Source organism: Python bivittatus, unplaced genomic scaffold (genome assembly GCF_059951505.1).
Source record: "Python bivittatus isolate LINGU-HERP-01145 unplaced genomic scaffold, Pbiv_v1 ctg000220_np1212, whole genome shotgun sequence".
NCBI lineage: Eukaryota > Metazoa > Chordata > Lepidosauria > Squamata > Pythonidae > Python > Python bivittatus.
This window is the reverse complement of record NW_028277048.1, coordinates 8,677,065-8,700,676: the sequence shown is the minus strand read 5'-3', so window position 1 is coordinate 8,700,676 and position 23,612 is coordinate 8,677,065. Positions and strand designations below refer to the sequence as shown.

At 39.8% G+C, this 23,612-nt stretch overlaps 1 protein-coding gene across 2 annotated transcripts in view; it reads right to left on the bottom strand.

The window, feature by feature from the left end:
• The window catches only part of FAM120C (family with sequence similarity 120 member C), a 34,360-nt gene that overhangs the window by 9,701 nt on the left and 1,047 nt on the right, over window positions 1-23,612 (bottom strand). For both annotated transcript variants that reach the window (XM_015890901.3, XM_007422189.3), the window contains exons 2-15: window positions 17,973-18,219; window positions 17,204-17,286; window positions 14,653-14,781; window positions 14,207-14,309; window positions 12,804-12,889; window positions 10,909-11,225; window positions 10,401-10,686; window positions 10,108-10,279; window positions 5,277-5,526; window positions 4,308-4,422; window positions 2,588-2,797; window positions 1,609-1,810; window positions 1,092-1,230; window positions 87-144 (exon numbers count right to left, since the gene is read on the bottom strand). In XM_015890901.3, the coding sequence (XP_015746387.1) occupies window positions 87-144; window positions 1,092-1,230; window positions 1,609-1,810; window positions 2,588-2,797; window positions 4,308-4,422; window positions 5,277-5,526; window positions 10,108-10,279; window positions 10,401-10,686; window positions 10,909-11,225; window positions 12,804-12,889; window positions 14,207-14,309; window positions 14,653-14,781; window positions 17,204-17,286; window positions 17,973-18,219 (2,397 nt within the window). The remainder of the gene's footprint in view (window positions 1-86; window positions 145-1,091; window positions 1,231-1,608; window positions 1,811-2,587; window positions 2,798-4,307; window positions 4,423-5,276; window positions 5,527-10,107; window positions 10,280-10,400; window positions 10,687-10,908; window positions 11,226-12,803; window positions 12,890-14,206; window positions 14,310-14,652; window positions 14,782-17,203; window positions 17,287-17,972; window positions 18,220-23,612) is intronic.

The following is a 23,612-nucleotide window of genomic DNA, read 5'->3' as shown; positions in this document are numbered from 1 at the left end:
CTCAGTATGGATCAAGCAGCAAAGAGGACAGCTCTTTACTTAGAACTACAATAAAATGGGCTTCAACAATACTTAAGGAGACATACTTGCTTGTTTACTTTCTTGTTTCCTTTGGGGATTTTTCCAGAGCTATCACGGCCACGGCTGTAGAACAAGAAATGAAAAAAAAGGTGAAAGTTCAAGTTCACCAGTAGAAGAGATCACCTATTTATTTATTGGGTGTATACTGCTATATCTCTTAGGGACTCTTAGCAGTTTACAAACAAGATCAAAGCAATTAAAACATCCAACAGTAATACATTAGGATAATTTAACCCCTTCCCAATAAATAAATACATTTCCTGTGCTGAGAAGCTTAGCAACTGAAACTTCTAAAGAGCCTTTCACCCACCATAAACAAGAATCATGCTCAGATAAAGATGCTTTTCATATCAAGTCTTTTCAGGAATCAGTTGAAACACGGATAAAAGATTGTGGGTGGCTTGCTTGTGTGAATGTATTTGTCAGTCTCAGAAGATAGGCAGTATATCCAAATATTAAATATAAATAGCTCTATTTATTTCATTTGGCTTTTCCTTTCCATTACTTACCACCCATCAGCAGATGGGAAACAGAGCCAGCTGAAGATCAAACTGTCATTTAGCCTACCTTGAACTGTTTCCATCAAATCTGGTACTATAAGAAAAATGTATCTTTAAGAAATAATGTTTTAATTGGCTATTTTCCTTTCCCATCTTCACCCTTTCTCCTTTTAGCTCTGTTCAGGTAATAATAAGCACAGAGCAAAATATCCAAGCAAGCCATTGTAGCCTGTAGGAAATCTGTTGACCCTAAGCACAGCTGGGATGGAAGCAGGGAGGAAGGCTTCACTCACAGAGTGCTACACCTAAAGGCTTCTGTGTGTGCTTGACCAGGGACAGTAAAAGTGTGGGTTCACATGGAAACATTTGCATGCACAGCTCACACCAAACGTTTTTTTTCCCCCACTCAAAAGAGCCATGATGTCCTGCCCCTAGCATTTCTAGAGGCTACAGGGAACAAAGGGAGAATCTGGCAGCAACTAATCAAAGCCATTCTGCAGTGCTACTTACCCTTTCCCTGGGCCTCCAACTGACACCACCTGCATGCCAAAGGAGCCCTGTCCCCGAGAGGGTTTGCTCCCAGCCCACTGCCCCACAACCATCCCAGCAATTTCCAGTTTGCCTCCTTGTGGTGGGATTGGATGGAGTCCTAGAGAGGAAAGACATAGTCAGTAAGAGAAAAGGTAAAGACAGAAAGAGGGAGACACGATTAGATTATCCACAGATCTAGATCCAAAAATCAAATTTACTGTTGGAAGAGACAGGGGAGGAGGAAGGCATGTGTACACATCTTTGGTGGTTTACTGCACACTAAGTTGCATCCTTTCAACATTAAAGACACACATTTGAGCTAGAAGTCATAAAGGAGCTAGCATTTAACATTCCCAAGAATTTCATGCCAACAAGACACTGTACTAATAAGGACTCTGATTATGGTATTATTAAGCTCGTTGTTTAGAACTCTGAATAGGAACCACATAACATGAATTAAATGACTAGTAGAGGCATCTGGATCTCAGCCACTTACCGGTGAAGCCTCTGGTCCTCCCAGGGGCTGCTGGTTGCACCGATCCAATAGTGCGAGGGTAAAGAGGCACTGGATAAAAAGGTGGTGCCATGGAGGGCACAAAGGGTGGAGGTGGGAGAAGAGGTGGGGGAGCCTGTCGGTTGAGGTTAATGCCTTCCAGAATACTCTGCCTCATCTTCTCTACTTTAGACACCTGCTCGGTCTGACCAAGACCAAACAGAAACAAAAAAGACAGAATAAGTATCTGGTAGAATTCTGGGAAGATCTCCATATTCTTACAGTCTATCTAATATCCTCCAAGGTCAAGAAAGTACAACTGATGAGAAATCTAGAGCATTTTCCTTTGGCAAAGTCCCAAGGGGAAAAATCATACAATAGGTTGACAGTAATTGGGATAAGGAGGATGTATCCAGACAATATTAGGTGCTGCAATTCTCTCACTGAAATCAACAGGATTTGAACATGATCCACTTTAGTTAGATCAGCCTATACAATATGCTTTTTAAAGCACAAAATAAGATGCCTGGACTATCAGTTTGCTCCAAGGCTTATTTACGGCAGCAAGCCAAGGAGAGTGATAGCACTGCATTTTCCCTGCTGCCTTTGTGTGCAGTCTAAAACACACAGAATGCACATTCAGCTATTGATGAGGGAGACAAAACTGAAAGATGAAGTTATCTGGAATATCAGCAATTTATAAAGCTGTTATTTTTTAATTCATTTTGTAAAGCAACTATCAAACAGCAGCCAGTCTAAGTTCTTGGTAATTTGAGAGCAATATCCGTATCCTTGCTCAAATGGCCTCACTGTTGATTCGAAGAGGAGAGAACATATATGCAGCATTGGAACCCTCTTCTGAGCATTAGAACACCTAGGAATGAAAACCAGAAACAACTGCTGCCACCGCAACTTCAAAAATCAGGAGCAGGAGCAACTGCTTTGTGCTTGCTTGCTTGCTTCTGGAAGTCACTCTGCTTACCTGGCCATCACAGAGGTCTATCAGAGGTGCCTTCTCTCTTGCGGCTTTAATCAGTTTGCTCTGAAAGAGTTTCCCATCAAAGTAGATCCATGGGCAGCAGTGCTCCCAGGGCACAGGCTGCCCACAAGCATCATTGGCAAAGAGGGCCGTGTCCACTCCACTCATAAACAGAGCAGCCAACTGAACTCCCCGGGGATCCAGTTTCTCAATCTGCAAGGAAAGCAACATTCCTTGGCCTTTAGGAGGGAAAGTTAGTACTCCCTCTCCTCTGTCTTCTGGCCTTAGTGACCAAGATTCAGCTTAAGAGTCTATATAAGGCAGGATACAGCAATACTGACACGTCAGTATTAGAGATGGCAGTATTAGAGATGGCACAATCCATGCCTCTGTTCCAATTCAGAGTCAAAGCTGCCCATATGATCATACTGTTAAAACAAAAAAGCATAAACTTCCAAGTGAACACCTATTCCACAGAAGCAGGTTCGTCTTTACTGGCTGAAACCCATCCCAAAGAAATTAATTCACTATGTATGATGTACAGAAGACGACAAACAAACTACAATACACCACAGTGGCTGCAGTATACACTGCTCACTTGCTCAAGTCGTAAGGTCTACTGGTGTGAAGCACATTATGTTCAGCCAAGGGAAGAAAACAGCATTCACTTCAAGAGAAAGCTTCTTAAGGCAGAGGTCACCTCCATTCAATATTCCCACCCTTTAGTCATCTCCCAGAGAACACTCAGGGCCGTTTAGTTTCTCTGCACTGAAGATGCACTTTGGAAGCACTTTCATCTTAGTACTTCTGGTCATCTTCTTTTAGACAGGTCTAACTCCTTTCTACCCACCTCTTATGCAGCCATGCCCTATTTTTAGAGAGACAGGGAGATCTAATACACTTGTTTGGAATATGTACAAGAGTCCTTTCATCCTGAAGGAGTCCCTTGCAGCCTTTATCTTAGAATTAAGGAGTAGGCTTTCTTCCAGGATCCAATGGCACAACACTGGCTTTCAAGCAGAGTTTTTAAGGAAAGCAGGACTGACTGCAGTCAAAGGAAGAAGGGATTGAGGAACATTTTTATTGCTATTAAAACTCTTTTAAAATTTTATAGTAATTATCCTGTAACATCTCAAAATATTGTCTTTACTACAGCTCTCCAGCTCTCCTTTGAGCAACGAGGCATCAAACATAAGCAATCCAATATCATTTATGCAGATTTGTATTTCAGTTTATGGTCAAATAAAAGAAATATCCCCTGCATATATAGGAGACCTAGTACATCCTAGTACAATCTTTCTATTGTCCCCTAAACTTTAGTTCTCTATGTGCAAGGAATCATTCTTGACAGACAAGCATTTAATTATATGAGCACCCACTAGTTCATCTTGCACCCATCTGTGCAAGTTCACCTGCTTTTTATCAGAACAACAACTGGATTAGAAAGCTGAAATTTGCATAAGATAGAACCTGGGAGGGGTGGGAGAGATACCAAGGGCAGTGTAGTAGCCAAAAGAAATGGAAGATGAGCAAGGGACAGCAGGAACGCATGGACAAACAGCTGGTTCCATGCATGTGAAAATGTAAGAGGAATTTATTTTTCATTGGCAAGAACAAGACTTGGGCACTCTCTATTCTCAGCCCACTAGCTCTAATCTCATCTTCACTCTTCTTTCCTACTCCCCCCACAAGGACTAATATAGGAGAGATAAATAACCCCAACCTTCAATTCCTGAAGCTGATCTGGTTCATATAACTGAGCAGACACAGCCTGGGCCAAGAAAGCATCCAATTCATGTCTGTGGAGGATCCGGCCCCCAGGCCACTGTATCATGTATCTTGGGGGAAAAAAAAGAATAATTCAAATAAAAGAACCAAGCACATTATCAAAGAAGTATCAAAATCCAAAATACTTTTTACCTTTGGATTCTGCTGGGCCTTGAAGATTACAATTGTTTTTAAAAACGTTGAAATTTAGAGTTTGTAGTTTCACAAAAAAACATGGGTAGACAGATTCAGTTAGCATAAAAATTATGAGCCATGAAGCTAGAGAACTATTTAAATGGAATTTCACACTTCAGTAGTCACTATTTGCAGAACAAATATCCTGAATGAGCACCTTAGTAAGTGGTCAGGACATTGTTTGTCACCATGTTTAGAATCAGAAAGATTCTAGATTGACTTGTAAGTTTTGAGAATGTTATCTTCAAATAACAAACAGCAGGAGATCACTAAGCTAACATAAATATAACAATAAGCCTTCATTTGCCCCAAATAAGTTTATCTGATATATTTATATCCTAACATTTGTTCAGGAGCTTGGGTGGTATACATAGAACTTCCTCCTTCCACTTTTTCCCACAATAAAAGCCCCATGAGGTAGGTTTGGCTGAGACAGAGTAACTCACCTAATCACCCAGTGAGCTTCCGTGGCTCAGGAAGGACTGGGTCCCCCCACTGCCACTCCAACACCTTAACTGCTGCATTATACTTACTCTTTTGTATTTTCAGATACTGTCATCTCATTCTCACCTACTACCTACTGGATTTCTCAATACCGATTCTCCAAAACCCGCTGAGCTATCAATACAGATCTCTCACACCACTGTAGCCACATTCTGTCAGTGCCATCCCCTGCACCCAATGTTACTTGCCACTCTTTCACTTTTTTCTTGAGATATGCTCCACTCACCGTAACACACAACACATGAGCAGTAGGTGTGTTGGAACATTGGCAGGGTTGAGCATGCCAGGTGTGTCTGATTTCATACAAGCCAGAAATGCTCTCATACGCCGGTTCTTGTCTTCCACTGCTTTGCCCAACCAGAGCTTCTTGAGGTTGGGACAGGTCCACTCCCGAAAAGCAAGAGCTGAGACCAACTCTGGAGTCTGGGGTGATTTCCCTTTGTATGCTGACCATTCCTTGACGATAACAGGATGAGCTACGCAGGAAAGAACATCTGATTAGGAAAAATCACTTCCCCAGTTCACATAATAAAGAGAAACAAAACTCAGATATTCTAGGCCAAATCTGGGTGGGAAACAAATAGTCAAAACCAGCCAGGTGTGTTTCAATGTATATACACTTACAGCAAAAATGTATTACAAGCTCAAGATGAAACAGTGAAACAGTGCTATGGCTCCATTGTACATTTTAACACGCATACAACTTTTCTTTGCACTGTGTCATCTCTGATCCAGTACGCCAAGGAGTAGCTTGCTGTGCAATATGGGAAAAGTATGTAGGCCTTTATACCAAAGCTGAGATTTAAAAGCGGGGATATGCAAAATGTTGTGTTCAAGGGACAGAACGCTGTGGGGAAGACTGGAACATTCCATTTTTCTTACAGACCGTGCTGATTTGGCCATTCCAGGGCAGTCTGACACTTTACCTGAAGTAAAACGTCCAAAACACCATGATTTACATGCTGCTCTAATTTTAAATTTATTTAATTTATAATTTATTCAAATTTGTTATAGCCACCCAACTCCAATGGACTCTGGGTAGTATACAAAACCAAAAAACCATAAAAACAATGAAAACATAAAACCACATAGCCTGGATTAAAAGAGTTTTAAAGGCAACCCAGATCACAACAGGCACCCCAAATATATATTAATATGTTAACCTCTCTAGAAGATTTCTTGCTGGAAAACTCCCTGGAGTATCCCCATAATGCCAGGTTACCATGGGCTAGAGGAAAAATGGAGAGTTCTGGCATTTCTTGAAATGAAACAGTTTGCCAATCCCAATTTGTGAGATACTTTAGACATAATCATTATCATTACTGCTGTCCTTGCCACTTGTAGATTTGTGTTACAGTATAAATCCTGTACACAAATACTCTTGGCTGCCAACAAAAGCCAGGCATCCCATTTCAGGGCTGAATACGGGAGTATCATACAAGCCCAACACCTGAATCAAGGGGAATCCCTATTTCTTCATCTCTTTCGACTGACCTGAAGTAGTAGTTTATTAACTGATTAGTCTTACGATCATATCAAAGAAAATAAAATACAAGGTCTAATTCCAGAGTAAAATAGGTAAAAGAAAATACAATAATAAAATACATATGTGGTCAATGCAAAGAATTAGTGTTCAGATAAATGTATCACCTTTACATGATACCCCAATCTGTTCAATTTAACGGGTTCTTAGCTGAACTGCCTTGTCTATAAACTTAGCAGTTCTGGTCACAATGTATATGTAACAGCCCAGCAGGAAATAGGACAATCTGTGTGATTCAAGTCCCAGCAGGCTGTTCTTTCAAGTAGGGATGTTAAATATCTAAGGCCAAAAGGGGCACAGAGTTGACTGTCAAACAAAACATGAGCAATATCTTCAATGGTTGGGGCACCATATATACATGTCCTCTCATGATATGGCACGTGATGGAAGCACTCATATTTGACCATGGAATCCAACAACTCAAAAAAAAAAAAAAAAAAAAGCTCTAGAATAGGCCCTTCTTAAGAATGGCATCAAACTCATTGACAGGTATTTTTCAGATTGGAAAATAGTTTTGTTCTTAGCCAGCCAATTTAAAGATCTATTTTTTTGCCAATAACATAGATTAAATAACAAACAGCAGGAGATCACTAAGCTAACATAAATATAACAATAAGCCTTCATTTCCCCCAAATAAGTTTATCTGATATATTTATATCCTAACATTTGTTCAGGAGCTTGGGGTGGTATACATAGCACTTCCTCTTTCCACTTTTCCCCACAACAAAAGCCCCATGAGGTAGGTTCAGCTGAGACAGGGTAACTCACCTAGTCACCCAGAGAGCTTCTCTAGATTAGGCCCTTCTTAAGAATTGTGTCATACTCATTGACGGGTATTTTTTGGATTGGAAAATGGTTTTGTTCTTAGCCAGCCAATTTAAAGATCTATTTTTTGCCAATAACTCCATGTTTGTGACTGACCTGAAGTAATATCAGATACTAAATTAGAATGTGCACAACCTACTTATGTTCAGATGGAAATGAGAGACAGAACTATCAGCTGCATTCTGGTGGGACTGGATCCGCAAACACTGGATCATCTCCTCCAATGTCATATATATGGTTAAATAGTATGATAAGCACAATGAAGCCCAAAGGTTAGTAGCCACAGCATCAAACAGTAACCCTAGTACCAGTGTTTCGAGTTGGATCTAAGCTGTCACCATGAAACAGTGTGTTCAATTCCATTATTATAAATCAAACCAGAAGGATAATCAGTGAGACTGAAAGCCAAAAAGATATCCACCAGAATCAACAGGGACACAAACTCTTTATCCAGCGTCAAACATGGAAAACCAGGAATCAGGGACTACTGAATGCTATTCCGGTCAACTTAACTCATTCAGCTGCAAAAGGAACTTAGGGATAGCAGCTAAAAATTGCAACAGAATGGAATCCATTTACATAAGGTAACATTAAAGTATGGGAGGATAATTAAAAACACACCCTTTGGACTTGAACAAGATAGATTATTATAAAATACTGTATGGTGAGGAAGAGGTAGGGAAACACATTTTCCCCTCTCTATAATACTATGAAGTATTTCTTTATATAAGGATGTACAACTGATTTATGAGATTTACCACCATACAACAAGGTAATCACAATTAGATTAAATGGCTCCATAAAGGGGAGCAGACATATTCCTCAACAATCAAGGATTTATCAGTGGTTGTCAGCCATTATAATTAATGAAAACTCAGTGCTCAAAACCAGCATGCTGCTGAAGATCATCTGCAAAGGAGGATTTGTAAGAAAGGGCATTATTCTCATGCCTCATTTGTGGACTTCCCAGAAGCAAGTGGAAATCTAGATACTAGACTAAGGTTTACCTCTGGTCTAATTCAGTCATGTGAATCTAAGAGTAGATTTGGTGGCATAAAGTATTAAAATAAACAAGTGTCTCCATTCTGCATGATAAAATATAATTCTACTTGTCATGGAAAGGGATTGAGCTGTTCAACACATGGACCCCTCCGCTTGTGGCAGCAAAAGTTATTCTTCTTGTCATTATTCTGAAATTTCATCAGGTACAGCCAACACCTCTTCCAAACATCTCTTTTTCTAAAAGATGCCAGGGCACGAATTCCACAGCTACACGGTATGATTACAGACCATCACAAAGTTCTAACTACACAATTATGAACAAGTTGCAGAAAAAAGCTGGCTTGGTGCTAGTCCCTGCCTGGGGGATACAAATCAAAGGAAAGTAGATAGAGGCAGACAAAATAAGCTGAGGTTCATTTTCAGGATTAAAGAAGACAGCTAGGAAAGCAAAAGATGTGCAATGAACGTGAAGATCAACCATGGTACTACTGAAATATACAGGAGGGAGCAGAACATGGCCCCTAGAGCCATTCATGCTGAAATAACTGAAGAAAAGGCAGGTTAGTACCTGGCCTAGAGAATATGAATGTGCACAAAACTAACAAAAACTCTTTCTGTTGTGAGCTTAAAACAAAGTCAGTCCACCCAAAATGTTCTGTTGAAATGTTTCAAGTAGGCTGTGTTCTGGCAAATAAACTCAAAACGTTTGACCATAAAGAACAATTGGGAATTCAAAACAAGCCACTAGTTCCCTTGTTTTCTGTCCTAGAACTACAATGGCAATCCATTCTGATTCTATTAAAATACCCAACCTATTAAAAATGGCCAATGAAATTACTTTTAAAAATCCCCACAGCAAACAACGGAACCAATAACAAGCATATGTTTGTGGGCTGCCTGCCCAAAGCATCTCAGAAGGGCTAGCGAAAAAGCAATAGCAACGGATCTATCTCAATCCAATCCATGAAAACATGCCACAAAGCTCTACCTCTCTGGCTACTGGCTTCAGAACTCTTAATGCACATATATAGTGTTATAGGAAAATTACTGAATTAGGAAGTTTTGCATTTGGCAATCTACTCTGAAAAGTCAACAAAGAAAGCAACATAGCACTTCCATTTGGCAACTGGAAAGCCCAGCAACATAGCAACACTATCTGAAATGTACTCAGTTTATATGTGTGCATATGGAAATCTATCTGAAAAGAAAGGACAATGCATAGGGACAAGGTTACATTACATCCCATAAACACTATCTTCCTAATAGTGAACAATTTAAAAACAGAGGAAACTTACCCCCCAGGCAGGCAGCACTAGGCACTCAACTGACTCTCAGTACTCATCTCTCAGCTGCCTTGAAAAAAGGGTAGCAGGAATGAAATCTGTGCCTGCAGGCTTATTAACCAATGCAAATTCCTCCATGATAGGGTGTATCCTTCTGAGCTACCTAACCTAAGTTCTGGAGCTTGTCTCCAATTTTTTAACACCAAGCCCTAGAAACAATGATTAGATTTACTGATCATACTAAAGCATGTGTGGTTTACCTCATTTGACTTAATATGTGGTAAACAAGAATCCAACCCTTATGTCTTACTTAATAAACTGTGGTTAAATCACATTACTATGATTTAGCATTATATGAGAACTCAGCAACTACGAACATGTACAAGTCTGGAGAAGTTACCTACTTTCCACGGGAATGCGCTTACGCACAGCCAGGCGTTCCATCCGCCGTTGGGTCTCAGCCACACTGAAGAGGACACCATATACATACTGCCGCGAGGCCCGAAAAAGAACAACTGCTGGCGGCAGTTCAGTGTTACATTCATCTTCAATGCACACAGGGATTTTGATTTCACCCTGGAATGAAATGAGAATCCTGGATCACTGATTCTCAACCACCTGACTGTTCTCAAAACCACCTAGGTCTCCTGCAAGAAAACCAATTAATAGAATGGCAAAAGCTCACTGCCCACCTCACCTTGGTAAGGACATGGTAGATGAAAGGGTACATTAGCCCCCGGCGATGCCTATGTTCAGCCACTCGAAGTACTTCTGGAGCAACAGGAGGCAAAGGTGGGGTGGTTATGTCCATGTGGTTGCGGGTTGCCATAGAGAGCAGTGAGGGGATGTGGGCTTCAGGTCCACTCAAGGTCCTTTCTGAGTTGCCAGTGTTCCCAGGTGATTGTCCCCAGCCTTGATTCATTATCTTTTCACCCCCAGGATCCTCCCAGCCAGATTTGCGAGACACTGTTTCAGAAACATGGCTGGAGGAAGAAAAGGAAATACTGTCATCCTAAAATGGGATTAAAATCCAGGAATCTTGTTAAAATCCAGGAATCTTGCTTCTTCCAACTGTTTGATGGTTCCCCAGGACAAGGATAGCATGTCTGAGACCTGGCTACTTCTCCTCACTTTCCCCCATAAACTATCACAGTCACCCCAGAGTTTGCTTAGCAGGTCACAGGACTCCAGTGGGCCACACTCACTTGGAATTGGTTCCATTATGCTCTTCTCCATCAGAAGAAGAAGAAGGTGAAGACCCAGGCCCAGATGATGGGGAAGGTTTGGAACCCAGGTGATGGTTAGGAAACTTGGTGGGACAGTTATCATATGATACAGGCCAGTTGTTGAAGTGACCACCCTTCAAGGCAGGATCTTCATGGAAGGGCACCGCATCCGCCAAGCCATGAGGTGAGAAGAGAAAACTGGAACCAGGACCCGGAAGGAAAGACGAGGAGGCAGCAATGCCACCATGTGGAGCAGGTGGCTGATACTGCATCTTTGGCCCCATTTGGGGTGCAAACTGGAGATGGAAGCAAAGAGAAGGGGAAAAAGGGTTGACTGCAGTCAGAACTACTTGTTCAAACCTGGGGAGGAGTGATAGCCCAGTAGCACAGAAGCTAAGCTAAGCTAAGCTAAGCTAAGCAAAGGCTTACCACATAGAAGGTTTTGGATTAATTCCCTGGCATTTGCAGTTAAAAACAGAAGCAGAGAACAGACAAGTGAAAAGACCTGTCTGAAGTCTTGGAGAACTGCTATGAATCATAACAGTAAGCAAACTGGGGAAGCCAGCAGGAAGTTGCAAGTCCTAGGTGGCTTGCAAGCAGGCTGGCAGGCAGGCAAGTGGCTGCTGCTGGGTGGAGGAGGGTGCACGAGTGGCCAGGGAGGGTGCGCAGGTGGCTGGGGAGGGTGTGCGAGTAGCTCGGGAAGTGCAGTGCAAGCGTGGAACAAGCACGGAGCAAACACAAGGCTCAGGGAGGGTAAACAAGGGTGTGCGGGTGGCTGACATGGCACAAGCACAGAGGGGCTGGAGGAAGGTGCATGGGTGGGGGAGATATAACCAAGCAACTTGTAACCTTCCCTGCCAGCTTCCCTATTGACTTTGCTTGTGGGAAGCTGACAGGGAAGGTCACAAATTGCAATCATGTGACCACAGGATGCTGCAACTGTCAAAAGTGTGAGCTGGCTGCCAAACACCCAAATCGTGATCACGTGACCTCAGGGGTGCTGGGACAGCTGAAAGTTCAAGGACTGGTCATAACCACCATTCAGTGCCATCGTAACTTCAAATGGTCACTGAACGAGTGGTCATTAACCAAGGATTACCTGTAGTTCTGAATCATTCTCTACTAGAGATCCTATTGCACTTTTTTTTACTCCTGAGAACATTTACAAATCTTTTAATGCTTAGCTCACACCTGTAACAGACAGAAAAAAGTGCTTCCAAAGGAAACAAAAAGCCTGATATTCTATAATGATACCATGTTTCAAATATTACCTTCCATATGCTTATTATACACCAATGCAACACACACAGCCCTGGTATGATTGGACTTATGGAGTAGCACAGGGGACACTTTGATAAGTGGTAGCAAAAAGAGTAATCTACAGATGCACAATGACTCACTAACTTGCTCACTGCAGCCAGATAATTCAGTTTTCCTTAGCTGAGTTATACGCTTATGCCCCATGAGTGAGGCAAATTGATGTGGTAGAATTTTAAATTATACCTCTTCAGACTGACTTCAAGAGGGGTGCAATTTTCTGAACGTTTCCTCATATTTATTGCTTATATGACATAAACTAGAGGGGACTGTTTAAGTCTCTCCCTAATGCGTTAATGTCTTCTGTGCAGTGGGACTTATAAAGAAAAGGAGCATTCAGAAATATAGTTCTCCCACTTATCTGCTGTCTGAAGGATGCAGGCCAAGTTCGTATCTCAATCTATGTTGTATACATAACAGCTTCTTGTTGTAGGTTGGGCCTGCAAGGACTGACAGGGCTTTCTCTAACTCAATGAGCATTGATACACCAGATGGATGCAGTAATGGAAATTTCAATCCAAGTTTAACATCTGTCTAAAGCAATTCTGGGCACTTACCATAGCCTTCCCAGAAGGAAGTGATACCACTGGATTGCGATTCAGAGGTGCTGCCCCTCCAAAGTGGTTGGGCCCAAATGCTGGGACTGAAACAAAGAATTAGATCTTTGTTATATACTAAAAAAAAAAAAAAAAAAACCCACTTTAGCCCAACATTACCCTCAGGATACCCTGAGTGGAGACTTCTGCCAATGCAGAAGCCAATTAAATTGGGGTGTGAATAACAAAACACTTCAGACAGCAGTTGTGCATGGGAATCTTATCTTCATTGTCTGAAGCATAATCAGTCCTGTATTTTCCAAAACCTGTACTTTTCAGAGTTGGTACCCATGGACAACTCTTTATACTTGGGCAACTATAAATAAATAAATAAATAAATATAAACAAACAAACAAATAAAACTATCTCTTTATGCTTGGGCAACAATAAATAAATAAGTAAATAAATAAATATCTCTAATCCCCCCCCCGCAAAAGCCTAAGCAGTGCATCAGATTCTTGTGATAGATTAGAGCGTACCCTGAAGTCACAGAGAGTAACAGGAGGACACAACAGCTCTGCTGGCTGTCCCACATGAAACAGAAATTAGAGTGAAGGGTGCTTTGTCCCCCATTACCATTTATCTCCGAAAAAAATCCTTGAGGAGCTTGGAAGTGCAGGATCCCGTAGAACTTTATTTGGGAACTGTTTTAGGAGAGTGGCTCTCACACACTTGACCAAGTTTCCTAGTAAAGGATGGTGACAGAAGCAGGACAGAAAGAAGCCTGGTACAATGGCAAGTATACGGACTAAAAAGGTAATTCCCAGCTACTGAGTCCAAGAGTAGATACCTAAGGGAGCATGAACTAGTGGTTAACCAACAAACCACTTGTTGATTTTTAATAGATGACCAAATTCTTTAGGATGCTGGGATCTTTATAAAGAATGCTGCATCAAGGGGCATTTGGGCCAATTATGCCTTAATTGCTTAAATATATTCTGTGTACAATCTTTTTGCTTTGTAAAATAAACACATAATAATGGACAGAAGGACAACTATTAGGAGCAGTGTACTATGAGCTCAGAATGCAGGATCCAGGAGGGGCCCAGTAAGATTACCAGCATCCGGCCTAGAAAGGTGCTTTTGTGCCTTTAAGTAAACCATGATACAGAGGACAGAATTTCCACCTTGTTCTGGCATTATTGCTGAAGAAATCATCCCAAACTTCTTCCAACTACGTAGTTATTAAAAGGCACTAAAGCTCTCTTGGGCCAAGAGGAGGTAATTTCAGACTTAAATCCAGACCTGACCTCTCCCAGCAGAGGATGCTGTAAGGTATCAGGCAGGGCCTCACCTTCTTGGCCAGCGGGAGAAAACACGCTTGAGAGAGAGGTGAAGTTGACCAGCGTCGCCTGGATACTCACGAACATACGGGGATTGGCCCGCTGGTGTAGGAGGTGCCTTCATGGCCACTGAATAATATTCTACTGCTTTCTTGAAGCGTTCTATTTTATCTTCAGTCCTGGACTGGGGAGGAATGAGAAAGAAAAGATGGAAATGAGAGAAGAAAGGAGTGCAGCAACAACAGCCTAGGATTCAGCATGAAAATCCCACTATAGTTACATATGCTACCGACTCTATTCCTAATGTAATCACAAAGTTATGAGATTTATATTAATTATAGAGCAGAAGGAAAGTGCCTCAGGAAAGTAGAAACTTATTAGCTTCTATAGAAAGTAAAAACACTGAAGTTGCCAGTCACATTATCAGGTCCTATTTTCTCTCTCCTCTCCATAGCTTGCACCTTTTATACCATATAAATATTAAGCCTGATGCTAGTCTAGACCTACCTCCACAGATCCCACCTCACCTGGGAGTGTTTGAAGACGTCTCTCCCTATCACATCCAGGTTGGAGGGATTTTTGATGGCACCGACATATTCAGATACAGCCTTGATGACCACATCACAGGGTGGGAGGACCAGCTGGTGGGCACGTACCTAGAGCCAACAACAAAGCACTGAGACAAAATTTTCAGTGAAGACAGAGGGCACCATAGTAACAAATCTATGGTCTAAAGGCCTGAACAACTACAACTAGTATCAGAGAACTAGTTTGAAGAAGGGGAAAATTCCCCAACCTCATCAGCAGATGATGAGGAAATACTGATATCACAGACTAACTCTCTACGGATTCCTTATACCTGCTGACATAAAATGGGAACTTCAGCTCAGCTCCTCACAGGAGTCAGGATTTTACCTCAGGATATCGTCATTTATGTAAACATGTGATGCCCTAGAACAGTACTCTCCCAATGAGACAATCTTGCTTATTAAAGAATTGATTTAGAAACTCAAATGCTCCAATTTCCTTTTCTACAGTAGGATCCATCCAATACCATTACTGTCCCACTAGGGATTAAGGTATTATTCACACATGGATAATGTATTGTATTTAGACAATAACCATGCTTGTTAGGGTACACCATATTAACTATAATTTACTGATGTTAAAAAGCATGAAGGCAGGAGTAGTGAACTCTCTCTAAATATTCAGGAATATGGAATGAGGGTGCATGAATCCCAATGTACAGTATGACCACTCCATTTACTTATCTCCTCTTCCAACAAGCTCTCTTGTGGCATCTAAGCACATAATGAAATGCCTTCTCCCAATGCCCTCCTACCATTTTTAGGGTTGCAGAACAGGCCTTCTCAGTGACAGTTTCCCTTTTCAAAAGAAAGGCTGTCAGGAACCCTTCCCTTTCTAACATGATAAACTGGTTAATGCCATATTTTTCCGACTATAAGACGATACTTTTTTCTAAAATCCTTATGCCAAAAATTGAAGGGCGTCTTATTCAAGGAAGTCAGCCACGTGGAGAGAACCACGTGGTTGCAAAACTGCCCATACTTTGTCTCTGCAAAGAGGCTTCCTCCTATTGCTAGCCTCCAATCACGAGTGAAATAGCTTGAGTCTGCAAACAGACTTCCTCCAATCACGAGCCTTATGTAACTGATGTCAGCTGATGCTGAACAAACCAATTGGAGGAAGTCTGTTCGCAGAGACAAGCTATGAGCAGTTTCACTCGTGCTTGAATGTAATCAGTTATGCAAAAGAGCCTGGAAATAGAGCTGCAGAGAGACGGTTTGGACCTCCTCCCACTGAGTGTATCAGGTAAATGGTAACTAATTACTAAATAAAAATGTGTTCTGCACTATCTTTAAAATATTGATTTTTTAATTTTGGGTTGGAAAAGTGGGGGGCGTCTTGTACACGGGGGCGTCTTATTGACAGAAAAATACGGTACCTTTCTGTGAAATCAAACCTTTGATCAAATGTCTGTCATGTATTTGATTTTATTGTTGTGATGTTTTAAGTTGCTTTAAATCCTCTGTATATTTATACTGTACTGTTACAACTGAATCTTTACAGTAGAAAATAAAAACTATTTTTAAACGAGGAAAGATACTGTACTAACAGTCACACACTGGTGTATTTGGCTGCTTGCAGCATAAGACTGAATTGGTTTAGCTCTCTTCTAGATTCACTCTCAGTGACCAATATAAACTGGAACCGGTCAGACACACAGAATAATCCAGTGACTCAATCATTTGCAACCTCCCCTATAGTATTAACTATACCTCTCCTGGTCTCCAGCACATGACCACATGGAGAGCACAGGTTGGGAAGGCTGCAGAAATCCATGCCAGAACTGTGACATGTTTATTTCTGCTCTGTCTGTGGTTATAGCTATAGCCTCACAGCCAAAGCTGTAGAGCCACACAAAACTATAGCTTAATACAGAAAAAGAGCAACAAAAATCTTTTGTTTTCCAGTCCTACTAGAGAAACATTATGAAATAATATGCCCAACTAGTACTATTTCTTAGATGTAGCCCCTCTTTTTTCTTTATTTCTTCCTGAAATCTTTTTTTTTTTTTTTAGTGTTTGACGAAGTTATATTCCTTCCATTTCTTTCCAGAACTGACAGCTGTAACACTTCTGTCTCTATTGCCACTTTCTTATCTACTATATTTACCTGAAAGGGAGATGACTCAACCTTCAGGCATAAGGAAGATCACATAGGTAAAAAAAAAATCTGCCTCCATTATCATCTCTTGTTGTATCTAAGATGATCCTCCCATTTCAAAGTTACATTATTTGGGGGAAACCCATAGCTTTCCTTTCAGGTAAATACAATATAAGAACCCAATCGTTTCCTAGAACTGGCTGCAAAATTCAGGAGGCACTGCTTTTCTCACACCTCCCATTAGAATGCCATTTCCATAAACTAGAGACAGCTCAGAATCCAGACAACACTCTACTAGTTCTTTGGTCAAAGGGCAATAACTCTGCATTTCTTTCAAGCAGGAATTCCTGTCTTGCTGCCCTTCAGACAGGACAAGGAGGGGTGTGCCACCTTAAGTGAAGCAAGTGGGTGGTCTGGTCCAAGAAGGCTCCAATGGAAGGCAGCCAGGTCCTCATCTGGAAGAATGTGGTTCCCTGTGAGTGGGGAAGGCACAGTAATAAACAGTCAGCAACAAACAATGGAATTCAAGCCTCCCCAAAATGGAAATAAGCAGAAAATATTACAGAATTTAAAGTTAAAATTTAGCAAATTATGTTTCACAAGATGAGAAAAATTTTGAATTGTACACAATACACCGAGTATTCCAGGTCTGAAACTCTACAAACAGAACATCTGTACTCTAATATTGAAGTAACATACTTCTGAGTACAACAAAGTAATTTAATTATGTTGTTTTAGCTGAAGCTGAAGCTCTTATTTGGCTAGTCAGTCTCCATAAAAATTTGGTTCAATTTGAGACAGTTTCAGATTATATTCTGGGTCAGCAGCAAGAATTTAATGCACACAATACTGCATGAAGATCATGCAGAATATGGTGGAGATGCACCTACTCCAATGAAATGACTGGAATTAAGATCAGGGATTTTACAAATGGGACATCCTTGCCCTTGAGAATATTCCAAGCCAGCTGCAACCTATTTTTTTTCATCTGACAACATGGAAAAAAAGTTATGCTCTTTCACATACATTACTAGCAAGAAAAAACAAATTAGCGCACACTGAAAAGTTGCATCTTTCCAGTCACTGTAGCTTTATTAAACCACAGTTACAACAAACTATAATCTAACATGATATGTAAAATCAGTCAGTTTCAACTTACCTAGCAAGGCAGCAAATATAGGAAAACTGCTCAGCTTGAGACCCAGCTGCTTGGCAACCTCTTGCATGAGGAATTGGTTAGTGGTAAGGTTTTTGCCATTCCAGCTCAGTTTCAGAGCATGGGAACTATAGTAGGAAGGTATGTTGCAGAGAGCATATTCCGAGTCATGGGCAATTAGCCCATGAAAGCCATTCTCCCGAAAGAAAGATACTACTTCCTGATGATGATCCTCCAGACTCTGGAACACCTGAAAGGAGTAAAACACCAAGGCTGAGTACAGAGACATAACAAGGGCAAATTTCTTTGCCTTAACTTGTAAGTAAGAACTTGCTTTGGGATAATTCACGTATTAATTTTATCTTCTCCTCCTGCTTCCCACTCTTCGGAAAATGGAAGTTGTGGAATATGGCATGGGAATACCCAAAAGGCTTTTACAGCAAAATACCTGAGGGTCATGGAAATATTTCAATTATGTGATGCTTTGCAAATCCTAGCAGAAATGGGGTACTGTATAATCTCATGTTAAATTCAGTGCAGATATAGTACTAAGGCTTAAAAAGTAGAAGAATTGGAATGGTAGGAAGAAGAAGGGGAAGGTTTGGATTGATTGAGTCAAAATAAGAAAGAAGAGTCAAAGAGCGTGAGACTACTTAAATCAAAGTTACGAGATTGGACAATTATATGTCTGTATTAAATCAAATTCCTCTAAATTTAAAAAAATACCCAATATTTCATTTCATATTTGAAGCCAAGATCATATGAATCAACAAGTATAGAGTTAAATATTTTCTTTGACATGTTTTCCCTGCGGGTGAGAGAGGGAATAAGAGTGAGAAACCTAGACACTGAAAGAAATTAAAGAAAATATCAAACAGGGGAATTAATAGGAAAGCATCATTATTTATATACTGTGTTTCAAATCAGGGTATTAAAAATAGATTAATGTATATTTTATTCAATCCAATAAATTATAAACTCCAACAGATATTGTTCAATTCTTTATCATAAGATAGTGTTGTCTTTTTTAGAAGCTGAACAAATTCATGGAGGAAAGTTTTCCAACATCCATGAGTTGTACTAAGCAGATACCTGTAGTATTCAGACATATGGCCCATGAACATCAGATGATGGGGGCAAGCTAGTCTTGTGCCTTCATCTGAGCCCAGTAAGCTTGAGAAAATCTGCACTCCTCTTCTTGTTGATATGCTGCCCTGGCTGGTGAACAACCATTGCTATTTTGTGTGTTCAGAACTTTTTGTTTGTGGTAGACTATTTGTGTGATGTATGTATGTTTGGTGGGGTTAAAAATCAGAGCAATCATTAGAAATAAGCAACTAAAAACACTGGAGTATATATTATTTTTATGCTACCAGCTTTTACAATTATCATTTTCTTCCTCAGCTAATAGTGGAAATACAGACATTGAGAATGCCGTTCAAAAGATAACATAACTTTGGTTGTAATGCCCGTTACAACCAAATTATAGTCCTAGTTGAAAAAAGGCAGGATATCAGAATTTAATCAAAATCCTAAGAATGAAAATTCAGAAGAGCAAAAGACTGGGGCTCTTGAAGTCTCATTATTATGATGGCCATAATAATACTAAATATTACAGAATAAGGCCTATGCTTCAGCTTAAAAAACACAAGCTTTTGCTTTAAGAACTAAAAAAAAAAAAAAAAGATTTAGAGGAAACTGAAGGGACATTTCTTCTAAAAGTTTTCAATAGTATAACATCTCAGTGGGTGGTCTAGCAGAAGGTATATACATTTCATAGTGCATATTCCATTCTCTAACACTTTGCATTCACACACACTGCTTCCAGCTCCTTTAAAAGTATAACTTTTCCCACTGTCCACCCAGCCCACAGCACTGGAAACAAAATAGGTCTAGGTCTAAGGACAGAATCACAAACAATTAAGTGTAACATGCAAAATACAGTGAAAGACTTCCAACTACAGATTCTGAATCTGAACTACAGTACATGATTTGGGATTCCTTGGATGCAAAATTTCAAATAAAAGGGGTGGCGGGGGGGGAGCTATAATCATTTACAGGTAGTCTCCAGGCTAAGAACACCCGGATTACAGAAGACTACAGAAGACTATTTATATAGTGTTCCGGCTTAAACACAAATTCGACTTAAGGACAGACCTTGGGAACAGAACTCATTCTTAAACTGGAGACTACCTGCAATACACTTAAAGACAAAGAAGTCTGTGAAAACTCGGTTTCCTTCATTCTTCTCCACACCTCTAAATACAGATGATCTGAGTCAAAAGAATTACTTCAGAGTCATTCAAAACATGAACATACCCAATGGGTATTTTAATTTTCCTTCCTTCCTTTTTCACATTCCCCAGTTTGAACAGCAGACACCATGGTATAATAATCTGCTTTGAAAGTCCCTTCTTTCTAGTATCAAATCTGACTAACTATGTCATATGGGAGTTGCTATTAAATTGACCCAACCAAGAAATCATTTGTACATGTAGAACTGGTTGTTTGAGTCTCTAGAACTTAACCATACCAAGAAAAAAAGAAACAAGAAATCCTAACCTGTAAAATATAATGCTATAACTAACTTTAATTATCAAAATCTAAAAGAAATCAGTCGCTTCCCTCACCAATTTACTAGAAATATATCCCCAAATTGAACATATTTATTTCCTCCTGATTTCAAGTTGAAAAATTGAAGTACACATTTTAGTAAAGAAGTGGTTCAGTTGGCTAGACTACACCCAATATTTTAAAAATATTTTTCTAAATGCTCAAAGTGGCACTGTAAACACATACATGCAAACAACTGATCATATCCTAAGTAACTTGTATCTAAAGCCCTTACATTTCAGGTCAGCTGCTTCTACTGCTTCTTCAACCTCAGCGGATTTCCAGGCCTTTGCTTGCAAATTCACACTTGGCCTCAAGCAGATTATAGATAACTATTTGATAAAGACTAATTAGGATGGCTGATTCACTGAGATATATGTCAATAATATCTATCACACACAAATGATAGGATTTACAATGCATCTGGGTTTAGTTGTGAAGACAGTGAAACTCCAGCTCCCCATGGGCATGTGATTCTGCAGCACCGGTATTCTTCAAATGTGAAAAAACTTGTTGATCAGCCCTTGGAAAAGCCTGATAACAAGAACCTATAAGTCCTAAATGTTGGATATACAATGACTTTAGGCTTGCCTTTACTTGCTTTGCATCTAAATTTTAAAGTGTGTGCATATGCGAGAGAGAGAAAAAATCTGGAATTCTCAAGATTTAACAAACATCTTGTCTTCTATGATACACCAGTTCTCCAATGGTACATTTTGTCATCTTCTAACACTATAGAATAATTGAAAAGCAGGAGCAGGAGCCACACCTGCTTATGATCACCCGCTGATTTGTGGCTGAGGGGCAAGGATTAGCTGGCTCCCTCTCATACCCCACGAGGCTCCACCAGCTTCCCTAGGCCAACTCATACTTATTTTCACTACACTTGATGCTGCCACTCTAGTCTATTTCCTTTCCTTTCTTTCTACAGTATACCTTGGGTAACAGCATCTCAGCTCCTCCTTCAATCAGTCTTCTTCTTCTTGTACAGATTATTAGAAATAATAGAAAGCATATTCCAAAGCATATCAGTGACTCTTCCTGATTCACCAAAGATGAGAATTCCAGTCAGCATGCACAAGCACAACATTGAAATTATACCACACTGTAAAGCAATTTGTCAATCTTTTGTTTTTCTTTAGTGTGTTGCTGTTATATCCCATGCTGCAGGGAAGGAGCAGGAGAGAGAACAGGAAACTATGATAACCCAAAGCTTTCTTGCACATTTCAGCCAATATACTTCTGCTATTTGCCCACAACTAACCACAGATAGCCTACTACAGTCAATTAAAAATGCTAGTTCTGACATACAAAGTCTTACAAGGTGTAGGTTCAAGTTTCTGACAGGACTGGCTACAGTACTTTTGTGCTTTCATGAGCACATCTTCTGCAAGTCCCACCATAGATGATATGTCTAACATCAACAGTAAAAACTTATTTTTGCATGGTAGGGAATAAATGTGCTGAGTTGAGCACATTTATTCCCCTCCCAATTATACTTTAGAAGTGGACTTAAAACCTATTCTTTTAACGCAGCCTCTTAAAGTGTTCTAAAAAAATCTTGTCCTGCTGTTTTTTAAACGTTTGTGTAATAAGCTGATCAGAATAATTCAAGAGTGGGTAGTATATATACATTTTTTTTTAAATAAGAGCTATAAATTCACCATACTGTATAGCAAAGTATCTGAACAAGCTGAATAATGTAACAATTATTTTACAGCAGAACTGTGCTAAGTCAAAAGCTGTGGATATTAATCCTGATGATTAACAGTTACTTGCAGCACATACTTTTTCCTCACAACAGAAATCTATTGAATCAACAAGATACCCAAGCATACTTTAGGTGCTAAGAAATACAATGTTTGGTTATTTCTAATTTCTAAATACAGTGTTTGGTTATTTCTAATTTCAAGCATCAGCTCTATTGCAATTTAAAAATTGTTAGTTTTTAATTCCATCTAAACACTAAACAAGAGACAGTACACTTATGATTCAGATTAGCCCAATCTATACTTTTCTTATTCAAAACATAAATATTTCAAGACTTTCTTATAAGAAAATAGAAAACTGCTTTTAGTTCAATTAGAAAGAAAATGTTGCAAAATTACAGAAGGCTATAAAGTAAGATATTTTGCTTCTTTCAAGCCCTTAATTGTTCTGGATTTATTTAAACATATGATGCAAACATCCTTGTCGTTATTTTTGCTCCAAAGAGACATGTGTGTCATTACATAGATTATGCTGAGAAGATCTGCCCTGCACAGCCTTGAATTAATACATATTTTTCTTTCAAATGAATGTAAGATGAATACCAGTCACTGCAGCTTCAGAAACATTAACAAACACTCATTTTGAAGAAAGGAATAATTTTACACTTTAAAAATTAAGGGACATTTTTGTTGTTAGCATGCCATGGAGAAAAAACACACTATGGCAGGTTTATAATCTGAACATGTGATTCAGAAAGTAATGGTATAAATTTGATAAATAGCTGCTCACATGAGTGCCTTGAAGTACGGAAGAATTACTTCCTGTTGATAAATCAAGTTTTATTCTTAGGCAAAAGTGTATTATTTCAGAGTGGCAAAAGGCTGAAATGGTAAAAACAGATGTGTTATGTGGGACAAGATAGCACAAAACGTGCAGATTCCTTTACAAGGTAAACTATGAACTTGAAAGGGGATTAACCACATGCTGAGAGATGCAATGTTTATTTCTTATATGCACCTTGATTCAGATACTAGTTTTCTCATAACAGAACTGGAAAATAGCCTGAAGGACAATTGAAGAGCAGACATAAGGGATTTCAGCAACATAAATGATAAGGAAGGATCCTTAAAATTAGTAGGAATGCTTCAGGACTGCCAGTCAGAGAAAGCAACAAAAGCCATAAAATTTTGAAACTGAGTGAAGCTTGGAAATAGTGTTGCTGCAAAGAAACAAGACTTCACTAGAAATATTTAAATATTTATAATATTTAAAATGTACACCTAGGGGGAGAAATACAGTAACACAGAAGTGCAAGATCCA